Source organism: Octopus sinensis, linkage group LG19 (assembly GCF_006345805.1).
Source record: "Octopus sinensis linkage group LG19, ASM634580v1, whole genome shotgun sequence".
In the NCBI taxonomy this organism is placed as follows: Eukaryota; Metazoa; Mollusca; class Cephalopoda; order Octopoda; family Octopodidae; genus Octopus; species Octopus sinensis.
This window is the reverse complement of record NC_043015.1, coordinates 31,215,280-31,240,773: the sequence shown is the minus strand read 5'-3', so window position 1 is coordinate 31,240,773 and position 25,494 is coordinate 31,215,280. Positions and strand designations below refer to the sequence as shown.

The 25,494-nt window shown below is 38.8% G+C and overlaps 1 protein-coding gene across 1 annotated transcript in view; it reads left to right on the top strand.

The window, feature by feature from the left end:
* LOC115222038 (diacylglycerol kinase eta-like) overlaps positions 1 to 25,494 on the top strand; it is a 58,275-nt gene that overhangs the window by 29,032 nt on the left and 3,749 nt on the right. The window contains exon 2 of the mRNA XM_029792144.2: positions 23,390 to 23,437. Within this exon, the coding sequence (XP_029648004.2) occupies positions 23,390 to 23,437 (48 nt within the window). The remainder of the gene's footprint in view (positions 1 to 23,389; positions 23,438 to 25,494) is intronic.

Here is a 25,494-nt window from a genome sequence, read left to right as displayed (position 1 = left end):
TTCAAAAATTCCAATTCTAAAGGGTTAAAAAGAAAACAAGCCTGAGCAAATCTAGTAAGATGGAATGTTTCAGAGAATGTGCAAATGCGGAAAGGTCAGAACACTGAAACATATTCTTTCCAACTCTTCAGTAGCATTGAACAGGTATACATGGAGACACAACCTGGTCCTTCAGGTTATCTTCAAAGCTATAAAGAACCAAATTGATCTCAACAACAGTGAAAAAAGCCATTGCAAGTACCAACTAGAGATTCCATTACCGTTGTGCGCTCAGGACAGCGGATCCATTTCATGAAGAACAACAAATTTCCTGTGAGCGATGGAAAGTGGAAAGGCTATTGGGAGGTGACTGCAGATTTACCAGGATCCCAGTTACGAAAAAAACCCGACATTTTAATGTGGTGTGAAAGAAAGGAAGTTGTGAATCTAGTTGAGTTAACAGTTCCTCATGAAGATAACATGGATGCCGCTTGGGCTTGAAAGATTGACTGTTATGTAAACCTCCTCGAGGAATGTGAAGACGCAAGTTGGAAAGCAGAGCATTTTCCAATTGAAGTCGGATGTAGAAGGTTTGTTGGACACAGTGAGACAACTGTTGTTATTGTTAAGCCTAGCTCATTGTAAAGTGAATACCACTATGACCGATGTCCAATGTACAGTGGAAAAGGCTGGCCACTGGATTTGGTTAAGAAGAGACGATGAGCGATAGCTAGAAGAATATTGAGCTTTATTTGATAACTAGTTGATCTAGCAAGCGGGGCCTCATATCAGTGAGGGGGTGCCGGTGCGCATTGATGCTGTCAAGAGGTAGGCCCCAAAATGGCGTGCATTCTCTCCTGATGATCCCACACACTTGCTGGCTTCTGGTATGCGGAGTTCTTGACTGGCAACACTTACACATGCAAGTTGTTTGCAAGACATATTGTTGTGTTTCAAAGAGAACTTAGTTTCTCTCTGAAGACCACATGACCTTTCAGTATTTTCATTTTTATTCATTGGCAATTTGAATTGCTCTATTGATATCAGGTGACAATTTTCTGTTAGTACATTAATGTTCAAAACACAGTTGGATTTCTGTCACAGCTGTTATTGTTGTTGTTATTTAGAATCAATATTTAAACGAAATTTTGTGACATGACATACTTAATGGTGTTATAATTTGCATTTAGCACCAGGTCAGTGTTCATTAACCCTCTTGATACCAACCCACCCAAGACTGCCCGAGATCTATGATACAACAAACTTCCTGAAAGATAAAATATAATGATTGTCACTAAATGCACTGTTATGCAAATCTGACTCACCAATCCAGCAGTGTCCTAGTTTGTGTACTCAATAGTTATAAGCTGGTGCTCTTTCTGAATATAGAACACGGTTATTATTATTTCTTTGATATGTAATGGGACTATAAACTGGTTAGGTAAATTATTTCTGGCCATATAATGATAAACCTTATTATGTACCTACTGTGTTTAGTTTCGGTGATAAGGCATAAAAGTGTATATTTTCCATAAATAGCTATAAGCTACTAAGCATTCAGCATTATTTGTCTCTTTATTTGCTTACCTGTCTGTCCACACAAACACACATTCACACGCAGAATGCTCCACAGAGTAGTATTACTAAATATATTATTAATGTGTGTGTGTATGTATATGATTTTTGCTCATTGCTTTTGTATTTGTTTTACAAAATACTTGATGTGAAATCATGTGCTGAGACAGATGTATCATGGGAGGGTCAGTTTGCCAATAAGAGACACTTACACTGGTTTTATTTCACCTTTTATTATTATTACTCAGTCAGCTTACCATTTAACTAGTCAATTGCTTGATCAGTCATTCAACCATTCAATCTGCTGATTTGTCAGAGTCTTATCATTGCCATTCCTGATCTCATTTATAATATGACCACATTATTCCAGGTTGATTTTGTTCCATGAGAAATATTTCTTTGCTTGGAAATAGGTTAAAGTTTGTGACCCCCCCCCCAAAAAAAAACCCATCTGGCTATAGAAAAAATCTGCCTCAGTGATACCTTATCTAATCCATGCAAACCTGGAAAAGTGGATGTTAAAATTATGTCATTTGCTAATAATATTCTATAATGCTCCATAGTATTGTACTGTGTATGTTATTCTAATGTATAATTCTCCATAGTTTAGGTATATGTGTTTGCACTAATCTTATAATAATGGTGATTGTGTGTTTGTACGTGTATGTGATTAACAAATTACTCCCTTTCTATCATCTTGGCTAAGATTTCTTTGACAAATCTTGAATTTGGTGGTGTTTTCAAAGGCTTGCTATTTATTGTCGGAGATTCTTTCATTTTCTATGGCTGTGTCCTTCTTTTCTTCAGTTGGTATAACAAGTGAAATAAATCTGTTAGTTCAGCTACCTAGTTTGAAAATATGAAGCATACAGTGTCAGACAGAAAGAGAGCAAAAGAATTATTCATTGAAACTCTTTGTTCAAAAGGTAACTACCACTCAACTTGCTGAATATAGAAGTTAATATTCTCACAGAACACACGATAGTCATATACAAAGGCTATACTGGACAATACAGTTCCTGGTTTACAAATGAAAAGATTGCTGTGACAGGAATGCTTTTCATTATAGTTTTATTCAACTATGACTGGTGTGGGAACATAACAGAACAGCGACAAAAGTTTACTTTCAGCTAGTGAAGGCAGGTTTCTGCATGGGCACCCAACCTACAAGTTGTAGCTGTCAAATTTCCTTCAAATTACATCCTGCTATCTTAAATTAGAACAGGATACATTAGAAAATGTAGTCCTCTGTCATTGTCGTCATCGTCGTCATCATCAACATCATCATCAGCATCGTTCTGTCTATTTTCCACGTGGCTTGGATCGGATGGCCAATGAAATCGAGGACTTTAACTTGACTTTGCTCCAGAGTCTCAGTTTTGGGCATGGTTTTTATGGCTGCATACCCTTCGTAATGTTAACAAAGTCTACTTTCCCTGTTAACTAACCCTGTCTGTGATTTCACTGCATTTCTCATAGGTCTATAGTTTGTACGGGGTACACCAAATGGAATTTCAACCAGTCTGGTTGAACAGACTAATTGATGAAGCATCAAGTTCCAGTCTGTTTGAGCTTTATAGTGTATCATCACCACTACGACTACCATGACGACGACCACCACCACCACCATGACCACCACCACCATCATCATCATTTTAACATCTCCTTTTGTATAGGTTAAACAAAGGAACATAGGGCACAGAGTTTTCTATAGCTGGATGCTCTTCCTAATGCCAACTTTACACCTGTTTCCAAGTGAAGTAATAATCTCTCAGTCTATCAAAGCAGTAAACAACCCAGACATAGTTATGCGGAGAACTGGAAACAAACGATATGGTATGAACAAGCCCTTTGTTTATAAAGATCACTCAGCTTCATAACATTAAGAAACCTGCATGTGCCTTTGCAATTGATGGCAAGCAAATGGCACTGTCTTCACGAACAGTAAGGTCATCATTTACAAGCAGTGAATATGCATGAAGACAAGAATAAATATAAACTGATTTATAGAAACACAGCTGTGCATGCACACATGCATCTGTGCACACACATACACACAGTGAACTTGTTTCTGTCTACCAAATCCACACAAAGATTTTGGTTGGCCAGGTGATGCCACTCCATGGGACTGAACCTGAAACCATATGGTTAGGAAGCAACCTTTTTTCCATACAGCCATACCTGCATCTTCACACAGCTCTACTGCTGCATGGGTGCTTTTACATGGTGCTGCATGAGCACCTGCTGTGGTGTACGAGTCTTCTTGAGTCCAGCCAGGCACATCAGTCCTTTGTCATCTCGTCTGAAGGGTTCAGCTTCTTGAGGTCATTCTTCAGTATATATATATATGTTTTTCAACCCCTGTCTTTCTGTCTTTTCCCTAATGGTATATCAGTTCTAGAGAATTTTTGATTCTGGATATTATCAGCCCTTTCTCATTCGGAATTGGTTGCAATTGCCACCAAGCATTTAACATTGAAGTAAAGGGAATTTCAGTAAATCAAGAATTGATCTTTTATGAGAAGGCACTCAAAAGTAACTGGAAACGTTCTCTGTGGGGCAAACCTATTGCAGTTCAGGCTTCCGCCACTAGAAATCACTTGATGCAACCCTCAGTCATCAGTCTGCCAACCAGTGTCATTGAGTGGAGTCGTACTGCCATGTGGTGCATCTTTGTTTTGCAGAGTTTCTTTCCTGCTTGTTGATTTTTGTGATAGCTGAAATGAAGGAAGAAAATGTTTCCTTGAAATTCTGTTTACTTATGGACAAAACGGCGGCCGAAACAGTTGTCATGATCCAAACAGCTTACAAGAATGCTGCCATGAGCAAAACACAAGTTTACGAGTGGTTTTCATGCTTTAGGAATGGTCAATTGTTGCTTGAAAACCAACCACGTTCAGGGCAATTGTCAAACCCCCCACATGAATGAAAGCTTCATGAAAATGCGTGAACTGATCTTGGAAGACCATTGTTGAACAATTGATGAACTTGTTGATATGACTGGTGTATCCTGGAGCTTCTGCCAATGAATTTTGAGTGAGGAATTGCAAAGGAAAAGAGTTGCAGCAAAATTTGTGCCTCATTTGCTGGCGGAAAATCAAAAGTAGTCATGATTGATTGCATCAGTTTCAGCTAGTGAGTCTTTCCGTTTGGAAAACTATTATCTGAAATCAAATAATTCTCATTGGAGTCAGTGTAAAGATAATGTTATTGTGTAAAGATAATGCTAAAGTGTGCTGTGCCTGATTGTGACTGTTCCTGTAATTCCGAGCGGTATTGTTGGAGCTATCCTTCCTTTCATGTGCTTTGGATAACACCATTGTTCACCTCTTTTTTAATGACCCACAGTAGGTTATAGACCCCACATTGGCAAGTCGGTAAAACACATTCACAGAGCTGCTGCTGTTTAAGCTAGCAAGCTGTGCCTCTCTCCAGTATTGTTTACAGCTTTGTGGGTTGTACCAGGGTGAGTTTAGTGTTTTTCTGCCAGAGAATCAGTCTTGGTGCAGCTGATGAAATACAATCACCACTTCAGGTAATAAGCAGATAGTATAGCCAAGGTTTTGCTGTATCTTGGATTATTCTTGACTACATGAATGGTAATTAAGTTGAGCAATTTAGGAATTTAATTAACATAACATTACTTTTATTTCTGTATAAACATGATTTAAAAAAAAAAGAAAAACCTAAGGAAACTTTTTTAAAAAGTATCCCGAACCCCTAAATCCTGATCCAAGTTGTTGGATTATTGTAATGTGGAATAAGCTGTGAAATACTTCATTTTCAGGTCACAGTTTAATCATTCATCATCTTATATCGACCTGACTCATTGGTTAGAAATCATAGCCAATTCGATAAGCATAAATCATGGAACACTCTCATGGTAATCTGGCAGTTTTGCAGGTAAATACCAGAATTTTATCTGAAGAAAAACTACCCCTGCTTCTTCTTGCTGTCATTCACTCATCCATCTTTTTACGCTCTATCCAATTTCTTACTGAAAAAATATTCTTTTCCTGCTAACATAATTTTGAACTGTATTCTCACTGGAGCCTCTTTCTAATTACAAATTAACACATTTATTTAATTAATAACAGATTTGCCATCTCGCCTTTCTCTCTTTAACTGTCTGCTAACTTGAGAAGGAAGGTTTGCTTATAAGCAATTTAGGCTCTGCTCTGTTTGACGATCAAAGTGGATGTAGTTAATGTTAAACTTTTGCGAAGTTAGTCGGAGGAAAATGTGGGTGGAAGAGGCATTCCAGTGGCATGGAAGTCTGAGAAAGGATTGGCAAGGATTTTGTTTGAAGCTTTGGAAGTGAAACACAGTATAGAAAAGAAGAAATGGGGAAATACTTGCTTTAGGTAGAGTTTCTTGTGGACTAGGTAGTTGGCTATTTATTAGAAATCTATTGAGCAGGAATAAGAAGTCAGTTGATCAATGGAAATAGGTGAAGAATATTTGTTAATGAGATGGAGAATTTTATATTTGATGCCTGCTCATGAATGTTTCAATATAGTGGATACACTACTTCGAACTATCAGTGATATTGCATTGTGGGATATATTTCAGAAATGTTGTTTCTTCAGTTTTTCAACAGATGTTAACTTAGTTTTTTTCATTTGATTGCTTTGTGGAAGAAATACTCCTAGAATAAAGCAGTGCAACTTTTACATTATTTCATGGAGTACATAAACTTAAAGTTGTCTCTGGTCAATTATTAGTGTCTTACCATTTCTTTTCGTCTTCATCCTTCCTTCATCTCTTTTATCTTGCCATCACTTGTCAGTTCATTCTTTTACCTTCTTTTCCACCAAAAGCTCTAACCCCCCCCTCTTTCGTTTCGAGGTCCCTCTTCCTGTATTACTGTACTTCTTACTTTTTTCATGTCCTAATGATCGATTGACCATCATTCAGTCTTGCTTCTATTTTCAACTTCTTTACTTAGTGACCTTGGTATGCTTTTTAATGTTTTTTTCCCCCTTTTGTTTTTGTTCTCTAAAGTCCCATCTGGTTCATTAATGAAATACTGATATAATTTTATTTATCTAAGTCTTTTTTTTTATAAGCCATTTAAGAAACACACAAAAACCGTTAGATTCACTTCAACATTTCAATTTAATTTGTCAAAATATTTTCGTCACTTTGAGGCCACAACCTGTTCACTGACAAAACTTCATGCTGCATCTCTCAAAGCGCTGAAAATATTTTGACAAATTAAACTTAAATGTTGAAGTGAATCTAACGGTTTTTATGTGTTTCTTAAATGGCTTACAAACACCTTCCACGCTGCAATTGTTTTTGTTCCAGCACACGATCTCAGATCAAGTCACTCGCTTAATTTTTTTTTTATACTAATCCCTTATTTGTTGGAGAGAAGTGGATTCATTAATGTGTTGTGCACAGCTTAAAAGATAAACCAACTATCACCATCTTCTTTACAAAAGACCATTTTGATGCCAGCCCATCTGAAACTGTCCCTTGTTTTATGATATACGTATTTTTTCTTTTCATTATTTTAAAAAACTAACGAGACAAAGCCAATGTATTTCAAGAGAAATAGGTAACAAAAGGGTTGATTGAGGTGTTAAAAATACTTTTGTAACTCTTGTAACTCATTTGAGATTCTGGGGCATTTTGATGCAGTGTACCAAGAACAAAAGTGTCTGACAAAGTCAATTCTTCTCCAGAATAAATCCATGTTTTTAATCTGAGCTCACCGCTGCAAAGTAAAAGAACTTTTTTTCTATTATAGTGTCCTTGCTACATGTAGTGGTGGATTATCCACACCCTCTAGGCCTTCTTTTAGTCAGATGAAATGTTGCTAAGTATTTTTCTGTTTGGTGCGGTAATGAATCTGTCAGTTTACTGCCTTAATAATGATGATGATGGACCCTTTGAGCAGAAAGAACATTCTAAGTGGTCCCCACTTGCAAAATCATGCATTGTTTATCTTGATATTAGCTCATCATGTCATGAACATATGATTGGGATGCATGTTCCTGGTGTACCCTGTCACTTCGATGGTATGTGCTGCTCTCACTCACTCACTATGATGGTGGTGGTGGTGGTGGTGGTGGTGGTGGCGGTGGCAGTCGTTGTTGTTTCAAATTTCAACATATGGCTAGCAGTTTTGGGGAGGAGGTAACTTAAATATATCAACCCCAGTACTTGATTAGGGCTAATTTTATTGACCCCGAAAGGATGAAAGGCAATGTCAACCTTGGTGGAATTTGAACTCAGAATGAAAAGACAGACAAAATGCCACTGATCATTTTGCCTGGCGTGCTAATGGTTCTGCCAGCTTGCTGCCATAATAATGATGGACTCTACCATCGAAGACAATATACAAGTGCTCAGCTTTTGCTGAACAACCTGCACAAATGATTTGTTTATAGTGATCAAAGGTTCGTACTGCACATTAGCTCACTCTGTCCATCAGGTTGACATTGTATAAACAGGTGCACAGTGTGCCACACGTCAGTTGTCCAAGTGATCACAGAGCAATGTGAGACGAAGTGTTTTTCTGATGAACGCAACACACCACCTGGTCTCGGAATTGAAACCATGATCTTGCGATTGTGAGTACAACACCCTAACCACTACGCCATGTGCCCTATAATAGTTTCAAATTTTGGCACAAGGCCAGCAACTTTGGGGATGGGGTATATTGATTACATCAAACCCAGTGTTCAATTTATTTTATTTACCCTGAAAGGATGAAAGGCAGAGTTGACCTTGGCAGAATTTGAACTCAGTATAAAGATGGACAAAATGCTGCTAATGATTCTGCCACCTTGCTGCATTAATCATCATCATCGTTTAGCGTCCGGCTTTCCATGCTAGCATAGGTTGGATGGTTCAACTGGGGTCTGTGAAGCCAGAAGGCTGCACCAGGCTCCAGTCTGATCTGGCAGTGTTTCTACAGCTGGATGCCCTTCCTAACGCCAACCACTCCGTGAGTGTAGTGGGTGCTTTTTACGTACCACCAGCACAGGTGCCAGACGAGGCTGGCAAACAGCCACGATCAGATGGTGCTTTTTACGTGCCACCAGCACAGAGGCCAGGCAAGGCTGGCAATGGCAACGATCAGATGGTGCTTTTTACATGCCACCGGCACGGAGGCTAGTTGGGGCGGCGCTGGCAACGGCCATGTTCGGATGGTTCTCTTACGTAATAATAATGATAATAATAATGATGACAGCTGTTGCTTTTGATTCAGAAACAAGGCCAGCAATTATGAGGAGAGAGTTTAGTTGATATCATTGATCTCCGTACTTCACTGGTACTTTATTTTATCAAGGGGCTTCCTTGCCCGGATTGGCCTCACCAGCCACCTCCGGTCTCATAGCAGCAGTTCCACCAAATGATGTCAATGGTCATCTTCAAACCCGAAGGACGAACATTATGTCATTATTTTATCAATCCTTGAAAAATGAAATGCCAAAGTTGTTTTGGTGGGATTTGAACTCAGATTGTAAAGATCCTGATCAAACACCATGAAGCATTTTGTCTGGTGCTGTAATGAGTCAGCCAAAGCAGCAACAGTGCCAGCAATTTGAATATTATTAGCCGATAATAAGCTAGTTTTGGAGATATTTTTGGTGAAGGCTTGTTATTTGAAAACAAAAAAAAGGAGGGAAAAATAAAAAAAGACAAAATTTGGAAGAAAAGAGCCAGTTTTATTGAGAGAGAGAGAGAGAGAGATGTTGGAAAGTTGGCTTTTTAAAACTATGAGTGTGTGGTATCTATTAAATAACCATAAACTTTCCGATCAGTCTCTGATTAGGTGCTAGAGTTTGAAGCTAAGCTAATTAATGGCTCTTCAGTTGGAAATAATGTGTTCACTTCAGACTCAGAAATTGCAACTATTTGCTGTGTTTCATTCAATCCAGCTCTGCTCGTCCATGTCCGTGTGTCTCTCTCACAAACAAACATAAGGGTGACACAGTAAGTACCCACACTCACCATCCAACCATAGTATCTGTCGCCTCTGATTGACTTTGGGTGAGTGAAAGGAGGAGTTCCAACAGGCAAAGTGGCAGACCTACTTAGACTTTGTTCTTACTTTCACTTCAACAAGGAAGGATTATTATGGGAGATGGTAAATATTTTAATTATTATTTACTTTGTTGGGGTTTTTTCCTTTGGTTTTACTTTTCTGTGAATTTTTGTCTTCTCTGATGCTGTTTTCTTTTACCCTTTTTCTTTAGGGTAAAAAAAATGAGAATCAATATCCAAACATTTCTGTATATGTTTTTATTATTGCTATCTATATTTTTTATCATTACTGTACAGGTTTTTTTTAAATAAAAAGCAGGGAATTGGTTGAGTTGTTAAAGTATCAGATAGGAAGAATGCTTTATGTTATTGGTTCAGACTCTCTGCAGTCTGAGTTCAAATCCCACCAAGTTCTACTTTGCCTTTCATTATTTTGGGGCCTGATAAAATACCAGCCCAGAGTACGGGGATTGACACAGTACAGGTTAGACACCTTAAATTGAATTTCTTTACTGCCCACAAGGGGCTAAACACAGAGGGGACAAACAAGGACAGACAAACTGATTAAGTTGATTACATCGACCCCCAGTGCGTAACTGGTACTTAATTTATCGACACCTTAAATTATCTTTTCAAATCCTGCCTCCTGTGACCCCAAAAAATAAATAAATACCCCCCCCCCCCCCCCCCAAAAAAAAAACAAACAAAAAAAACCATATCATGCCTCTTAGGAGTTGTGACAGTGTCAGCAATGGAAAAATAAAGAGTTTTGATATTACTACTTTGTTGACATTAACAAGAGTCCTTCAAACACTGTAAAACAACAATGATACTAAGTGGGTCTCCACTCCCTGTAAATTCCTTTAGTTCCCTCCAAAAATTCCCATAATTAAAACAACAACAACAACAACAAAGCTGGGGCTATTACTAAAGAATGTTTTGTTATACATTTTTTTTTACATTTATTTATTTTTTTCATCAATTCTGTTTTGATAGAGCTATATATTAAAAGTCTTACCTTCAAAACACTTTAGCATATTGATGTCTTAGGTTTTTTAATTGATTGGATAGACACCTATGCCTTACCTCATCAAACCTCAGGAATTCTTTATCCTTAGAACTGTAATCCTCTGGAATTTTACTCTTTGCTACAAACTATATTGAGGAGGGAGCCTCTACATGGCTGCTCAATTTGTTAGAAATAGCAGTCAAACCCTCTTCAAATTACGTCCTTACACCCTACAGTCTTAAAAAACTGGAAACATTGAATAATTTAGTCCTCAACACATAATGTCCGAAAATAAGATTGGATGGTCATGGTTGAAATACCTTTAATTGTAGTCCTACCTAATCAGAACACACATAAGACTAATCAGTGAGCACTTACAGAATTATTTTGAACCAGATCTCCCCTTCATTAACAAGGGCAGAAAGCGGTGTGTGTTTGTGCGTGCATGCGAGCACACGTGTGTGTGCATGCATGTGCCTGTGTGTGTGTGTGTGGGGGAAGGGGTGTATGTGTGATGGATGTTGCTTCTCATATTTCTGTTTATATTAGGTCTGAGTGAAATTCTGCTCGGCCAGCAATCATATCAACCCCAGTGCTCAACTGGTACTTATTTGATCAACTCTGAATGGATGAAGGGCCATGTCAACCTCAGCGGAATTTGAACTCAGAACATAAAGAGTGCTAATGATTCTGCCAGCTTTGTGTCATCTCTGGTGTAAATAATAAAATTACATACCTGATACCTTGTTTTGTTCACTTGCGAAAGGAACACACAATAGTTAATCCTGTCTGGGATTGAACACAAACCCTAGGGGGACAAATTGAAATGCAGCAAACAATTTAAACCAGCTCCTAACATTATTGGTACAATGCTGCATCATGCACTTAACTAAAGCATCAGCGATGAAAAAATATCAGCAAAAATAAGCAAAAATATTTCTGTTCATGAAATATTTAAATTAGTTTTTTCTGAAATATGTCAGGCTTAGCTCTGTTCTGCTTTTAAAAAAAACTTCCAGCATAGTTGACAGGTGCACCTTATCCTGTTCAGCTCATTTATATTCAAACATAAGTTAATATTAACATATTTGATATTTGGAGCGTAAGAAATCTGACAAAATATGTGGAAGAAATGACGACAATAAAGGTGTGTAGCCTTGGCTGGGTGAAGAAGTTTGCTTAGCAACCACATGGTTTCAGGTTCAGTACCTATTGCATGCCACACTTAAGCCAAGTGTCTTCTACTACTAGTCCTGAATCAATCAATCCCATGCGTGGAAATTAAATTTGGCGGGTAGAAACAGTGTGTATAAAGGCGATGAGCTGGCAGAAACGTTAGCATGCCGGGCGAAATGCTTAGTGGTATTTCGTCTGCTGCTATGTTCTGAGTTCAAATTTCGCCGAGGTCGACTTTGCCTTTCATCCTTTCAGGGTCGATTAAATAAGTACCAGTTACACACTGGGGTTGATATAATCAACTTAATCTGTTTGTCTGCCCTTGTATGTCCTCTCTGTGTTTAGCCCCTTGTGGGTAGTAAAGAAATAGGTATTTTGTCTGCCGGTACGTTCTGAGTTCAAATCCCGCCGAGGTTGACTTTGCCTTTCATCCTTTCGGTGGTCAATTAAATAAGTACCAGTTACGCATTGGGGTCGATATAATCGACTTAATTCGTTTGTCTGTCCTTGTTTGTCCCCTCTGTATGTAGCTCCTTGTGGGCAGTAAAGAAACAAGAAACAGTGTATTTATGGGGATGTAAACAAACCAACGCACACTGACACACAAACCCAAAGACTTATCTGCACACGTGTTTGTTTGTGTGTGTGTGTTTGTTTACTTCCATCTCCATGATTTAGTGCTTTGGAAAAAGGGAATAGTAGAACAGCCGACTTAAGACAAGTCCTGGGGTTGACTTGATCATCTAAATCCTTAAAAGCAGCACTGCCCTACCACGACTGTATTCACTGAATGAAACAAGTTTCGTTTATTTCTTTTACTTGTTTCGGTCATTCGACTGCAGCCATGCTGGAGCACTGTCTTCAATGGTTTTAGTCAAAGAGATCAACCTCAGGACTTTGTGAGCCTAGTACTTATTCTATTGGTGTCTTTTGCTGAACCACTAAGTTATGGGGACATAAACACACCAGCATCAGTTGTCAAGTGATGGCGAGGGGACAAACACATACACACACAAATATATGCATATACATGAAGGGAGAGGAGGGGAAGAAATATATTTACCCACAGGTAAATTCACCTGCTGATGTATGTTTAATTTTGTTATCTACAGGTGAATTTACCTGTGGGTACATAAATTTCTCGTTTATATATTAATGGTTTATTCTACTGAAGATCGCAAAGCAAATTTTGCAGAGTGTGAAATCTTGAGGTATAGAATTATCCAATATTTTTTATATTTTCTTGCTCATTCCCTCACGTTCGTACCTGTGGTTGAATATAGAGAACAAATTGTAGAGTGGATTGTAGGTATTTGACATCTGTTTCTTGCATTGGCGATGGTCATTTCCAGTAGCCCTTAACTATAATTATATCTTTATAATCATATATGTAAAAAAAAAAAAAAAATTAATGTTACCTATATGGTAATTTTTAAGTGTAAGTGCTAGGCTGTTGATATAATCATTTTATGATTATATCTTTATCTTATAAGTATACATATATATGTATGCATCTGTGTATGTATATATTTATGTATGTATGCATCTCTCTCTATCCGCTCAGTCAAAGTCGACTCTCGGTCACTCGTTGGATCAGTGTCCTCCAGTCAGTTCTATCCTGGGCCGCTTCTTTCAGATTGGCCATGTCCATTCCGGTATTGCTCTTGATGGTGTCAAGCCAGCGGGTTCTTGGTCAGCCACTGACCATTCCGAGCATGATGTCCTTCTCCAGGGATTTTCTCCGCATAATATGACCGAAATATGCCAATCTATGTATGCATACATGTATACATATGCATGAATACATGCATATACACATGTATGCATGCATACATACATGTATACACACATACACACTACACCTACCACCACTTGACAACAACGCTGATTTGTTAATGCACCTATAGCTCAGTGTTTCAGCAAAAGAGGCCAATATCATATGCCCTGGACTTAAAAAAAAAAATATTACTGGGGTTAATTTGTTCACCTAAACCCTCCAAGGTGGTTCCCCAGCATGGCCTCAGCCCAATGACTGAAGCAAGTAAAACAATAAGAGCTAAGATATGTTACACAGGTTCTGATTGATCTGCTTATAATCTGATAAGTAACAGATTATTATATAAAGAGTGGGGTATTGAATAGACCAGTCCCCTGCAACAGGTATGCTGTGGCACGCTGGTGGGCTAGGTGTCCCGCAGTGTAAGCTGGATGTAATTTTCTCCCCTATACTTTTACTTAAGTTAATTTTTTGGCTCAAAAAGCAAAAAGAAAAGGCCATGTAGGGGGACATGGAGTTATGTACATGGAGGGTGTTCATGCAAAAAGTTCAGGCCATTTCTGGTCAAGAGAGACTTTGAACCGAGCGGTCATCGGCATACTTATATTTTTAGTTCGGGTGTGCCACCAAATTTTGAAAAGAATATAAGTGTACCCTAAGTGAAAAAAAGGTTGTGGAACACTGGAATAGACTGGGAGTGAAGAATTCTCAGACTTCATGTTAACAAGTTCAAAATACTGTTGCTTGTCTAAAATTACTGAACAATGTTAATTAGGCACCACATTAATAGTTAATTAACAGTATGGTATTTGTCTGAAAGCAGCACCAAGAGTATTGTGTGTTGTTTAAACTGTTTCAATATACTGTGATTGTTTAAACTCTTGGCTGTCGCCTTCACTGTAATTATTGTTTGTCACCAACACCATTGCCACTTCCTCCACCACCACCACCACCACACCACCACCACCACCACCACTATACTACCACCAGCACCACTGCAACCACTGTCATCATTATCAGTTCCTAAATCTTTCCTAAACCCACACTTTACCATTATGAAAAAAAAAAAAAAGGGACACATTAAGTAATGTAGTCTGAGATAAACAGTTCCTGAAAATTGTGATTGGGTTGTCATAGTTTGGATGCCTCTGACCATAGGTTTGGTTTGCTTGATCAGCACTGACTTGGAGCCAAACAACATCCTCATTGTAGGCCCACCCCACTTCTACTGCTCAACTCGGCTGAAAGACTGTATGTGATTGCTCAGCTTGCTGGAAACAGCAGCCATATCTCCTCTAAACCTCATCTCACCATTTAAAAATGGGGCATAAATTGGATAATATGGTCACAAGTAAAAGGCATGATGGTCATGGCTGGAATGCCTTTGCTCAGTCATGAGGCTAAATTACCATGAGGCCAAATTACAACACTTGTCTGTGTTACCATTTTGATCTCTACACTAGGAAGCCGTTCTTGCTTTTGGAATAACTTGTCTGCTCTGCTTGAATTATAGCACTATTAATTAATTAAATATTAATGAGCAGCTGCTCCATCTGGCCACACTTTAGTCTGTTATGGAATCATATTGTACAGTGTATAGAATGTTGCATCAATTTCTCTGTACTGATCCCTCTTTGAATGATTGCTGGTTTTGGTTCTGGACACCTCTTCATAGTATCAATTTATGAGGTATTACAAATTGAATGACCCTTACAAGGACATGGAATGATATTCTCTTTTACTTGTTTCAGTCATTTGACTGCGGCCATGCTGGAGCACTGCCTTTAATCGAGCAACTCGACCCCGGGACTTATTCTTTTGTAAGCCCAGTACTTATTCTATCGGTCTCTTTTGCCGAACCACTAAGTAACGTGGATATAAACACATCAGCATCGGTTGTCAAGCAATGCTAGGGGGACAAACACAGACACACAAACACACACGCATATATATATATATATACATATATACGACGGGCTTCTTTCAGTTTCCGTCTACCAAATCCACTCACAAGGCTTTGGTCAGCCCGAGGCTATAGTAGAAGACACTTGCCCAAGGTGCCACGCAGTGGGACTGAACCCGGAGCAATGTGGTTGGTAAGCAAGCTACTTACCACACAGCCACTCCTGCGCCTGGTGACAGAATATGAACTTTGGACTCTTTGGATGGCAGGCCAACATCCTAATGCTTCTGCTAACAAGTCATGCTGAATGAAAGGCCACTGCAGCGAGATTGTTATTGTCTTTAAGTGTTGCTAAAATTAGAGCATATTCTTCAATAATGGTTACAGGCAGTGAGGGAATTGATTCTGCTGTTAAATATCTTGATTACTCTTGAAGTATTGGTTCCTTCCACCACCAGTTTTAATGATCTGTCCAGTTCTGCTGCATTGCAGTTGTGTATAATCTGTTGGAATGTGATGGCTGTGAGTTAGCATCCTGGCAACCAGATGCATGCTACTGGTTTCTATCAAACCAGCCAGGAAACTTCTACATAGTTACATGACCTGCTAGAAACATCAGCCAAATAGCCCTCAAATCACAGCTTACCGTCTTAAAAAGGAAAGGCACGTTAGAAATCATGAGCCTAGGGCTGCAGTCACCTTGCTGACAAATAAACTCCATAGGGAAATACAGTTCACCATACTGCTTATAGATACTATTAGTAGGTACAGTCTACCTGTCAATAGATACCATCTGTGGGTACACTTTTGCTGTCAGTAGATACCATCTGTGGGTACACTTTTGCTGTCAGTAGATACCATAGAGCAGTGGTTTTCAACCAGGGTTCCACGGAACCTTAGGGTTCTGCCAGTACAGTCCAGGGGTTCCGCAAGAAGTTACAAAACTGCTAAAATCGGCAGTAATTTTTAAGTCTCCTCTGCAGATATGTGTGCATAAGACTATTAAATTATTGCACAGGGGTTCCTCGAGCCAGTGGAATGTTTCCTTGGGGTTCCGCTCCAGCAAAAAGTTTGAAAAGCACTGCCACAGAGATTGTAGGAACATACACGAACCGGCATTGGCTGTTAGTTTCTGTCTATCAAATCCACTCACAAAGTATTGGTTGGCTCAGTGCTTTAACAGAAGAAACTTGCCTAAGGTGCCATGCAGTGGGACTGTTTTGTTTGTATAATTACAATTATTTTTGCATATAATTAAAATGAGGACAGAAACAGGTGTGCTGCTGTGAAAGGGATACATAGCTCTTCTCTCAGGCTGGGTAGCCTTCTATCTCTTTTATAGCAGCACACCTGTTTCATTCTTGATTACTCTCTCTCTCTCTCTCTCTGGCTGGTTAATCATGTACCTCCTCTACAGCACGACACCTGTTTCTGCCTCTCTATTTCTCTGTCACATTCAAACCATTCATCATCTGACATAAGATCACCTCCTCTCCTCTCAAAGCATCTTCATCTTGCAAATTACTTGGTAACCCTGCTAGTGCTGGCGCCACGTAAAAGGCATCCATTCCACACTGTAAAGTAGTTGGCATTTGGAAGGGCATCCAGCTATAAAAATCATACCAAAATAAACCTCACCTGTGCTAGTGCCACATAAAAAGCACTGAGTCCACTCTGCAGAGTGGTTGGCATTTGGAAGGGCACCCAGCTGTGAAAACCATGCCAAAACTGACCTCACTTGTGCTGGTGCCACATAAAAAAGCACTCTGTCCACTCTGCTGGGTGGTTGGCGTTAGGAAGGGCATCTGGCCATAAAAACCATGCCAAAACAGACACGGAAGCCTGATGCAGTCTCCTGCCTGGTCAGCTCCTGTCAAACTGTCCAACCCATGCCAGCATGGAAGGCAGACGTTAAACGATGATGATGATGATGATGATGATGATGATAATTAGTTTTTTTTAGCCATCATGACTATGGCCATGCTGGAATGCCACATCCAGTTAGAAAGAGCAGAAAAAATATTTTTACAAACCATAAAAAGAGAATAATTTAGTGTATAATATTGATTATTGTTGAATAAACGTTTGTTGATTGTTGTTGTTTAAAAATGCCTCAGTTATAAAGTTATGAGACAATTAAGCTTATCAGTGAAATCGTTATATTAAGGAGTAAATGTATTGTTATTAGTACTTGAAGAATTTTTGTAGTCGGGTTGACTATTCCCAGTGTTTTATGTTAGTGTGACACCAATAATGTACTGAAAGAATGTGTTAAATGAACCTTATGGTATTTTTTAGCTTGTGTACCAATTATAATAATCTTTCTGGTAACCTAATACTAGGTAATTAGTTAATAAATAAAGATAATTGCTTTATTCATTTACTTACTTAATCTTTCATTCAAACAGTGTTGAATGAGACTAGAGAGAGAAAGGGAGAAAGAGAGAGGGAGAGAGAGAGAGAGAGAGAGAGAGAGAGAGAAAGAGAGAGAGAAAGAGAGAGAGAGAGAAGAGAGAGAGAGAGATAGAGGCATTAGCGAGTCATAGTGTTAGGATGTTGTTGGTCTGCTGCAGTCTAAAGTTTTGGCAGTTTCTCTCCTGTCACCAAACTTTCTCTGTCTCCATAGAAAAGACACATTGGCCTAGCCTAGTTTGGTTACTCCTCAGTTACTAAGTACAATGGTAAGTTACAGCTTACTATAGTAAAAGTGTGGGCACTATGAATGATGAACATCATCATCATCATCATAGCTGTCATCATCATCATAGCTGTCATCATCATCACCACTGTCATCATCACAACAACCATCACCACCACCAACACCCAAGTTTAGTATCCAATTTTTTTAAAACTCATACAGTGGTGGACAGGTTTGCTGTATGATAAATCACCTTTCATCTCAATACTGTGTGGCCTTTTCTCTGGAATTAGGACATTTTGAGATCTGATCATACCACTTTCTCCCTTGTATTCCTTGAACTTCCAACTGCTATAGTTAACCATTCTCCACTGGTAACACATGATACATTTTCACCCGTCAACGACCCTTATTGTACAGGTTACCTCTTCTGCACAATCAGCTGATCTCTTTAATGTCCAAGTCTTCTCTCAATTCATATGAATGTTGCAGATTTAATGTATTACACCAAACTAATTTGTCTCCAACCTCTGCTGGTTCTCCTCATTCATCACCAATGTCTCAATACCAGCAGCAGCAGTAGCAATAACAACAACAGCAACCTCTCCTCTTTGCTTTCGCTTCATACTGTGTCAAAGTTTTACATGCAAAAGAAATGAGAACCCTTATGTTGATAGCTGTTTGGTTCACCATATGAAGGAGCTCAGTATTTTGGGTCGCCTTGTGACATAACTTGGGTCACTTTTGTAGTTCAGTAACCCAGATGACTTTTGTGACACAGCTCAGCAGTCCAGGTCACTTTGTGACACAACTCAATAGCCCAGATCTCTTTTGTAACACAGCCCAGCAGTTCAAATCACTTTTGTGGTGTAGCTCAGCAACCTAGGTCACTTTGTGACATAGCTCAGCAGCTCAGATCACTTTCGTAACACAGCTCAGCAGCTCAGATCACTTTTGTGACGCAGCTTATCAGCCTGGGTCACTTTGTGACACAGCTCAGCAGCTCAGATCACTTTTGTGACGCAGCTTATCAGCCTGGGTCACTTTGTGACACAGCTCAGCAGCCCAGATCACTTTTGTGACACAGCTCAGCAGCCTGGGTCACTTTGTGATACAAGTCAGCAACCACACAGCACAAATTAGCAATGCAGGTTATGGTTAGCTGACTGAGTCATCTTCTTATCGTAGGTGTCAGTCTTTGACAGCCAGTGGCTGTAGTAGCAGGTAATCCAACTAATTTTATGATCAAAACCAACAGCTTCGGTTTCTCCATAAATAATGTGGAGAGCTGTCAGGGATTCTGGTTTTGAAAAAAAAAAATCTTTTTTTTTTTAAATCTCTCTTAAGCAGTTTTTATTAAAAAGTGATGACAGAAGGAATAATTGGTTGGTTGAATAATAATGCAAGATAATACAATATCATTTATTGTTTTAAGAATTTCAAATGAACTAATAATAACCATTTGGTGAAGCTGCGATAAATTGGAATGTTCGTAAATGTGATGTAAGCTGTTTCAAATGGAAAAGTTTAGCCTTGAAACTACTGTTGATTCATTATTATACATCTCACATAATTTTGCATCTATTTTGTCATTATGGTATATAAATCAGTCTCTCGGACTAGCATTTCTTTTACTCTTCTTACCTGTTGTTTTACTTGTCAGTTAACCACAGACTGTGCTAAGGTAAGTATTAACTACATCATCAAATCTCAGGGATTTTTGTTGTTATCATTGAACTCTGGGATCTTTAGATTCTCTTGTGTCAAATGGCAATCGTTTTTCAGGATGGTAGCGATGGTGATGATGTTCCTTTAGCAGTGGTTTGGTTTCAAAATATATAAAAAAAAAAATTTCTTCTCGACTGTAATATGAAGATAATTGAAAGTGACAAGAGAAAGGAGTGCATGTTTGATTAAAGCGTATATAATCTAAAGTGATGTATGTAGTGAGTGATGATAGCATGCTGTGTGGTCTGTTATTGATTTAGTGATCTGGAGGTGTGAAGCTGAAGAAATATATATCCAGATGAAATGGCCAGAAAGAAAACACATCCAACTTTCTCAATGTTTTTTTAATTTTTTTGTATTATTATTGATAGCATGTAACCCCAGCAGATAATATATTAAACTGTTGTGGGTGGAAAATTGTGTAGGAGGTCTACAGCTATTTTGAAGCAAAAACATGTGTGTGTGTGTGTGTGTGTGTGTGTAGCAGTTTGCATCATTTTTTCCATGATTGCATGATTGAGATACATTATGTTGGAGCAACTGTTTTTAGGGAGTGGACCTTGTCTTATATTGTCAAGGGAAACTGAAGGTAGCTGGGTTCCCTACATACCTTGGTCGGGGGAGTACAACATAGCATGATAGAAAACAACATCATGTGGTCAGCAATTCGACCTTAACTTTATAATCATTTCTCTCACTCTCTCTCTCTCTCTTTCAAACATACACACATAATTTATATGTGTATGTATGTATATATATATATATATATATATATTATATATATATATATATATATATATATATAATATATATATATATATATCTGTACACACACACACACAACCATTTGTATGCTACTTCTTCGTATTAGTAAGAATAGTAACAGTACTGTTTCATCATCCATTTGTGATGGTTACCATATTTACCTATGAAGCAAGGAAGGTATGATTCAATTATTATTTTTCCTTCTTGAATTGTTGCTTACAAACATTTACTGTTTTATAGACACAAAACACTCACACTAACTTGTACTGGATTTCAGCCACTTATGAACATGTTTGCTGAAATATAAAACTTTAATATAGCAAAGCTATATATCAGTTTGGATATCTATATCTGTCTGTCTGTCTGATTGTCTGTCTGTCTGTCTGTCTATCTATCTATCTATCTATCATGTGTGTATGTATGTATGTATGTATGAATGTATGTATGTATGTATGTATGTATCAATCAATCAATCAATCAATCAATCAGTCAATCAATCAATCATGTCATCGCCTTGGTGAGGCACAACGTTTGAAGGTCATACTTCACCACCTCATCCCAGGTGTTCCTGGGTCTACCTCTTCCACAGGTTCCCTCTACTGCTAGAGTGTGACACTTTTTCACACAGCTGTCCTCATCCATATGCAACACATGACCATACCAGTGCAGTTGTCTCTCTTGCACATCACATCTGATGCTTCTTATGTCTCTTTTCTGATCCTTCTTTTCTTTCAGGGCGCTTACACTCTGTCATGTATGCATACTGACATTACACATCCAGCAGAGCATACTAGCTTCATTCCTTGCCCAGAAAATCCTCTGTTCTTTGCCTGTGAGGAACCTAGCAGAACCTCCTCTCCACCTTACTTATTGGATGCAGCACAAATCTACACGTCTCCGTTCAAGCATCTCAACAATCTCACCAGACCTATTTTCTGTGTGCCAACCCTGAGGGTGTGAGAGGTGTGGGCCCTTGAGACCCTAGGATGGGGGACAGCAGCGTCATGTACCCCAAAAGAAAGCTGGCATTTGGCATATATATATATAACAGGTTTCTTTCAGTCTCCGTCTGCAAAATCCACTCACAAGGCTTTGGTCAGCTTCAGACTATACTTGAAGACACTTGCCCAAGGTGTCACGCAGTGGGACTGAACCTGGAACCATGTGCTTTGGCAGTAAACTTCTTACTACACAATCATGTCTGCACCTATAAATTTCTTCATCAATCTCTGTTCTTGTCAATGGTATCATCGCCATAAATAAACTGTAGCCTTCTGTTGGATGCAGGATTGGATGCCTTACCCCTGCCTTTTCAAGGTTTCAACGACAAAACGTTGCTTCTACTTGGACCCCATTCTTTATATGCAATGAAGTAAAGAACAGGAAGAAAAGTTATTATATAGGGAAACTTACTTTATGGACATGTGCAATTTGAACCACCAGTGTCAATGAATAAGTCCTCATTTGCATTACTTTTGGTACACCCCTTGTGTGTGCGTGTAATGTAATACACACACACACACACACACAAAGGAAAATGAGTCTTGTCAAACTGTCTCACCCATGCTGGCATGGAAAGCAAGGTATGATAATGATATCTATCTATCTATCTGTCTGTCTGCCATATATATGATATAGTGTAATGTGTGTGTTTGTGTGCACTTTGGTCTAGACATCATGTTTTGATTGTAAATGAGCATCATCATTGCAGGCAAGGTTGTTTGTTTCCAGTCTTCCATGAAAAACTTGTCTGGGAAAGTATTAACTTGCTTGGAAACAGGTGAGGGTTGGCAACTGGAAGGGTATCTGTCTCTTAAATGATGATGCTGATGATATATATATATATAAATGTATATCTCTCTCTCTCTACATATATATATGTTATATGTATGTATATATTACATTATATGATATACTTACATGTGTGTATGTGTGTGTGTGAATGAGAGAGATAGAGAAGGAGAGAAAGTTTGAAATGATATATGCAGTACATTGAGCTGTGATATCACTGAAGACTTTGTTTCTGTATGGTGTGCCAAGAAAAAAAAACTGGCCTGATGCAACCCACCCACGCATAAAGTATTGACTATCGTAGAGCACAAATGCAAGAGGCATATGTGGTACAGCATGCAATGGCTCCAACTAGAATCTGAAAATAAGCCTCGGATTTTATTTGCCAAGTGGTTCTGCCTGAACACAGAGACATAAAAAACATCTATGCAAACACATACATGTACATAATATGTGCAATGAAATAGATAATTATTTAAAGTTGTTGCAGTTACTAAATCTATATCTATATCTGTATGTATATATGTGTATATATATGTGTGTGTGTATATATATATACATACATATATATATATATATTTCAGGGTCGATAGATTAAGTACCAGTTACGCACTGGGGGTCGATGTAATCGACTTAATACCTATGTCTGTCCTTGTTTGTCCCCTCTGTGTTTAGCCCCTTGTGGGCAATAAAGAAATAGGTATTCATTTGCGATATTCTATGCCAGTGTATCTGGTTATACAGAAGTATTACCTTGTTTGGATATGGGTAAGGGTTGGCTACAGGAAAAGCATCCAGAGGTACAAAATCTACCTCAATGAACTCCAGCTGGATATACAAGCATGAAAAAGTGGACATTAAGTGATTATGATGCTGATAACAATGATAAACGTTAAAAAATAAAAAAAAGGGATCTTATTTTAACCTTTAAAAAGATGATGAAATATGTTCAAGTGAATATCTATTTTATTCCATTTAAGAAAAAATGTAGAAAGAAAATGTTTTTCAATAATCTGATATTTCTTTCTGTTTCTTCTCTGTTCCCAGACTGCCATTAAAGAAGGTTATTTGATGAAACATACGAGCACTTTTCAGGTAAATTTACTTGTATTTTTTCACATTCACATTTTGTTTTCTTAAACCTCTTTTTCTTGTTTTGCTGCTTTCACTGATTCCCATGACTCTCTGTTGCCATCCAACAACATTATTATGAATTTGAACTGGAAGCTTGAGTCACAGTGAATTTTTCATGAACCAATCACACAACCACGGCACCAAACCTATGGGTGTGTTGCAGTTGCTCTCTTAACAGAACTTGGTGATCCTCACTATTGATCTTCTAGGATTTCTCCACTCAGCATCAATGTAAGAATCACTATTGGATCAGTTGAGTCCTTCCACCACCTCTTCACAATCCACCATGCTGCATTCCCATGGCTTTGCCATGTACTTAGTAGAGTCATCATCATTGTTCGACCGTGGTCGAGACAATGGAATTTACTATGTTACGCCGGACTTCACGGTCCATCATAGCATTACAGAGGTCCTGTTGCTGGATGCCTGTATCACTGGAGATTACATCAGGTAGGAGAGTGTGCACCCTCTGGTATCGCGAGCAGATGGCTTCCAGAGAAGAAGAGTAGAAATTACCTCGTTTTCAGCTCTGCAACAATGTCCTGCAAACTGGACTCTACCTTTCACAAGAGATGATACAGGTGGTAATTTCCTGTACAGGTGATACTTTTCCTGTAGGGTGGCTGAACAGGTGCTTTACCTTGCCAAAGGGCAGCCTGTAACTATGCAGTTCCTAGTTGTCACTCCATGAGGTATACCCAGACAACCATCTTAAAATCTCTACTAAATGTTTCAAAGCACCAAATTGGCAGTGTTGTTAGTGTTGGATAGAACACCTCATGACATTTTTGCCTGATTTTCTGCTCAAATCCCATTGAAGTCAGCTTTACCTTTCTTTAGGGGGTGATTAAAACAAAGCAAAAAAAAGAACAAAAAAGGTGCCAGTGCAGGCTGGTGGATTGTTAAAATTTTTAGAGCATCAAATGGGATGTCTTGTAGTAATCTGTTGGTATCTGTCTTGGCTCTTTGGATTCTGAGTTCAGATTCTGTCCCCAAACATTGAAAAATGGTGATACTTTTCTTTAAGAGTTGTGAGTGGCAGATAATAAAAAACCCAAAACAAAACAAAAAAAAAACCAATGGAAATAGGCGCAGGAGTGGCTGTGTGGTAAGTAGCTTGCTTACCAACCACATGGTTCCGGGTTCAGTCCCACTGCGTGGCATCTTGGGCAAGTGTCTTCTACTATAGCCCCGGGCCGACCAATGCCTTGTGAGTGGATTTGGTAGACGGAAACTGAAAGAAGCCTGTCGTATATATGTACATATATATATATATATGTATGTGTGTGTGTGTTTGTGTGTCTGTGTTTGTCCCCCCAACATCGCTTGACAACCAATGCTGGTGTGTTTACGTCCCCGTCACTTAGCGGTTCGGCAAAAGAGACTGATAGAATAAGCACTGGGCTTACAATGAATAAGTCCCGGGGTCGAGTTGCTCGATTAAAGGCGGTGCTCCAGCATGGCCGCAGTCAAATGACTGAAACAAGTAAAAGAGTAAAAAGAGTTTGCTTGGTTCAGTTGGAAGATTTACTGCCTCCACCACCACCACTACCACTATCACCAACACCACCACCACTACCATCACCACCGCTGTCACCACCAAAACCACTGTCACCTCCACCACCACCAGCACTAAATGTTTAACTGTTATCAGAATAGTTATGAAATATTTAAGATGCTTTGTCAATGCCAGATTTATATTTAGAATGTTTCTTTTTATTGTGGGATTTCTTAAGACTCGTTTGATGGATTGAGTCATAATAGGTGATACGTTGGTTCTTCGCTCTTTCTTGTTTCATCAACTGTTGAGAGTTGGAAAGTTGTCACTAACAAGGCCTGTGTTTTCAATGTCTAACAATCAGACCATAAACACACACCGTATGATAGTACATGCATACAGATATAGGCCCAAGCGTGGCTGTGTGGTAAGAAGTTTGCTTCCCAACCACAAGGTTTCAGGTTCAGCCCCACTGCGTGGCACCTTGGGCAAACGTCTTCTACTATAACTTTGGGTTGAC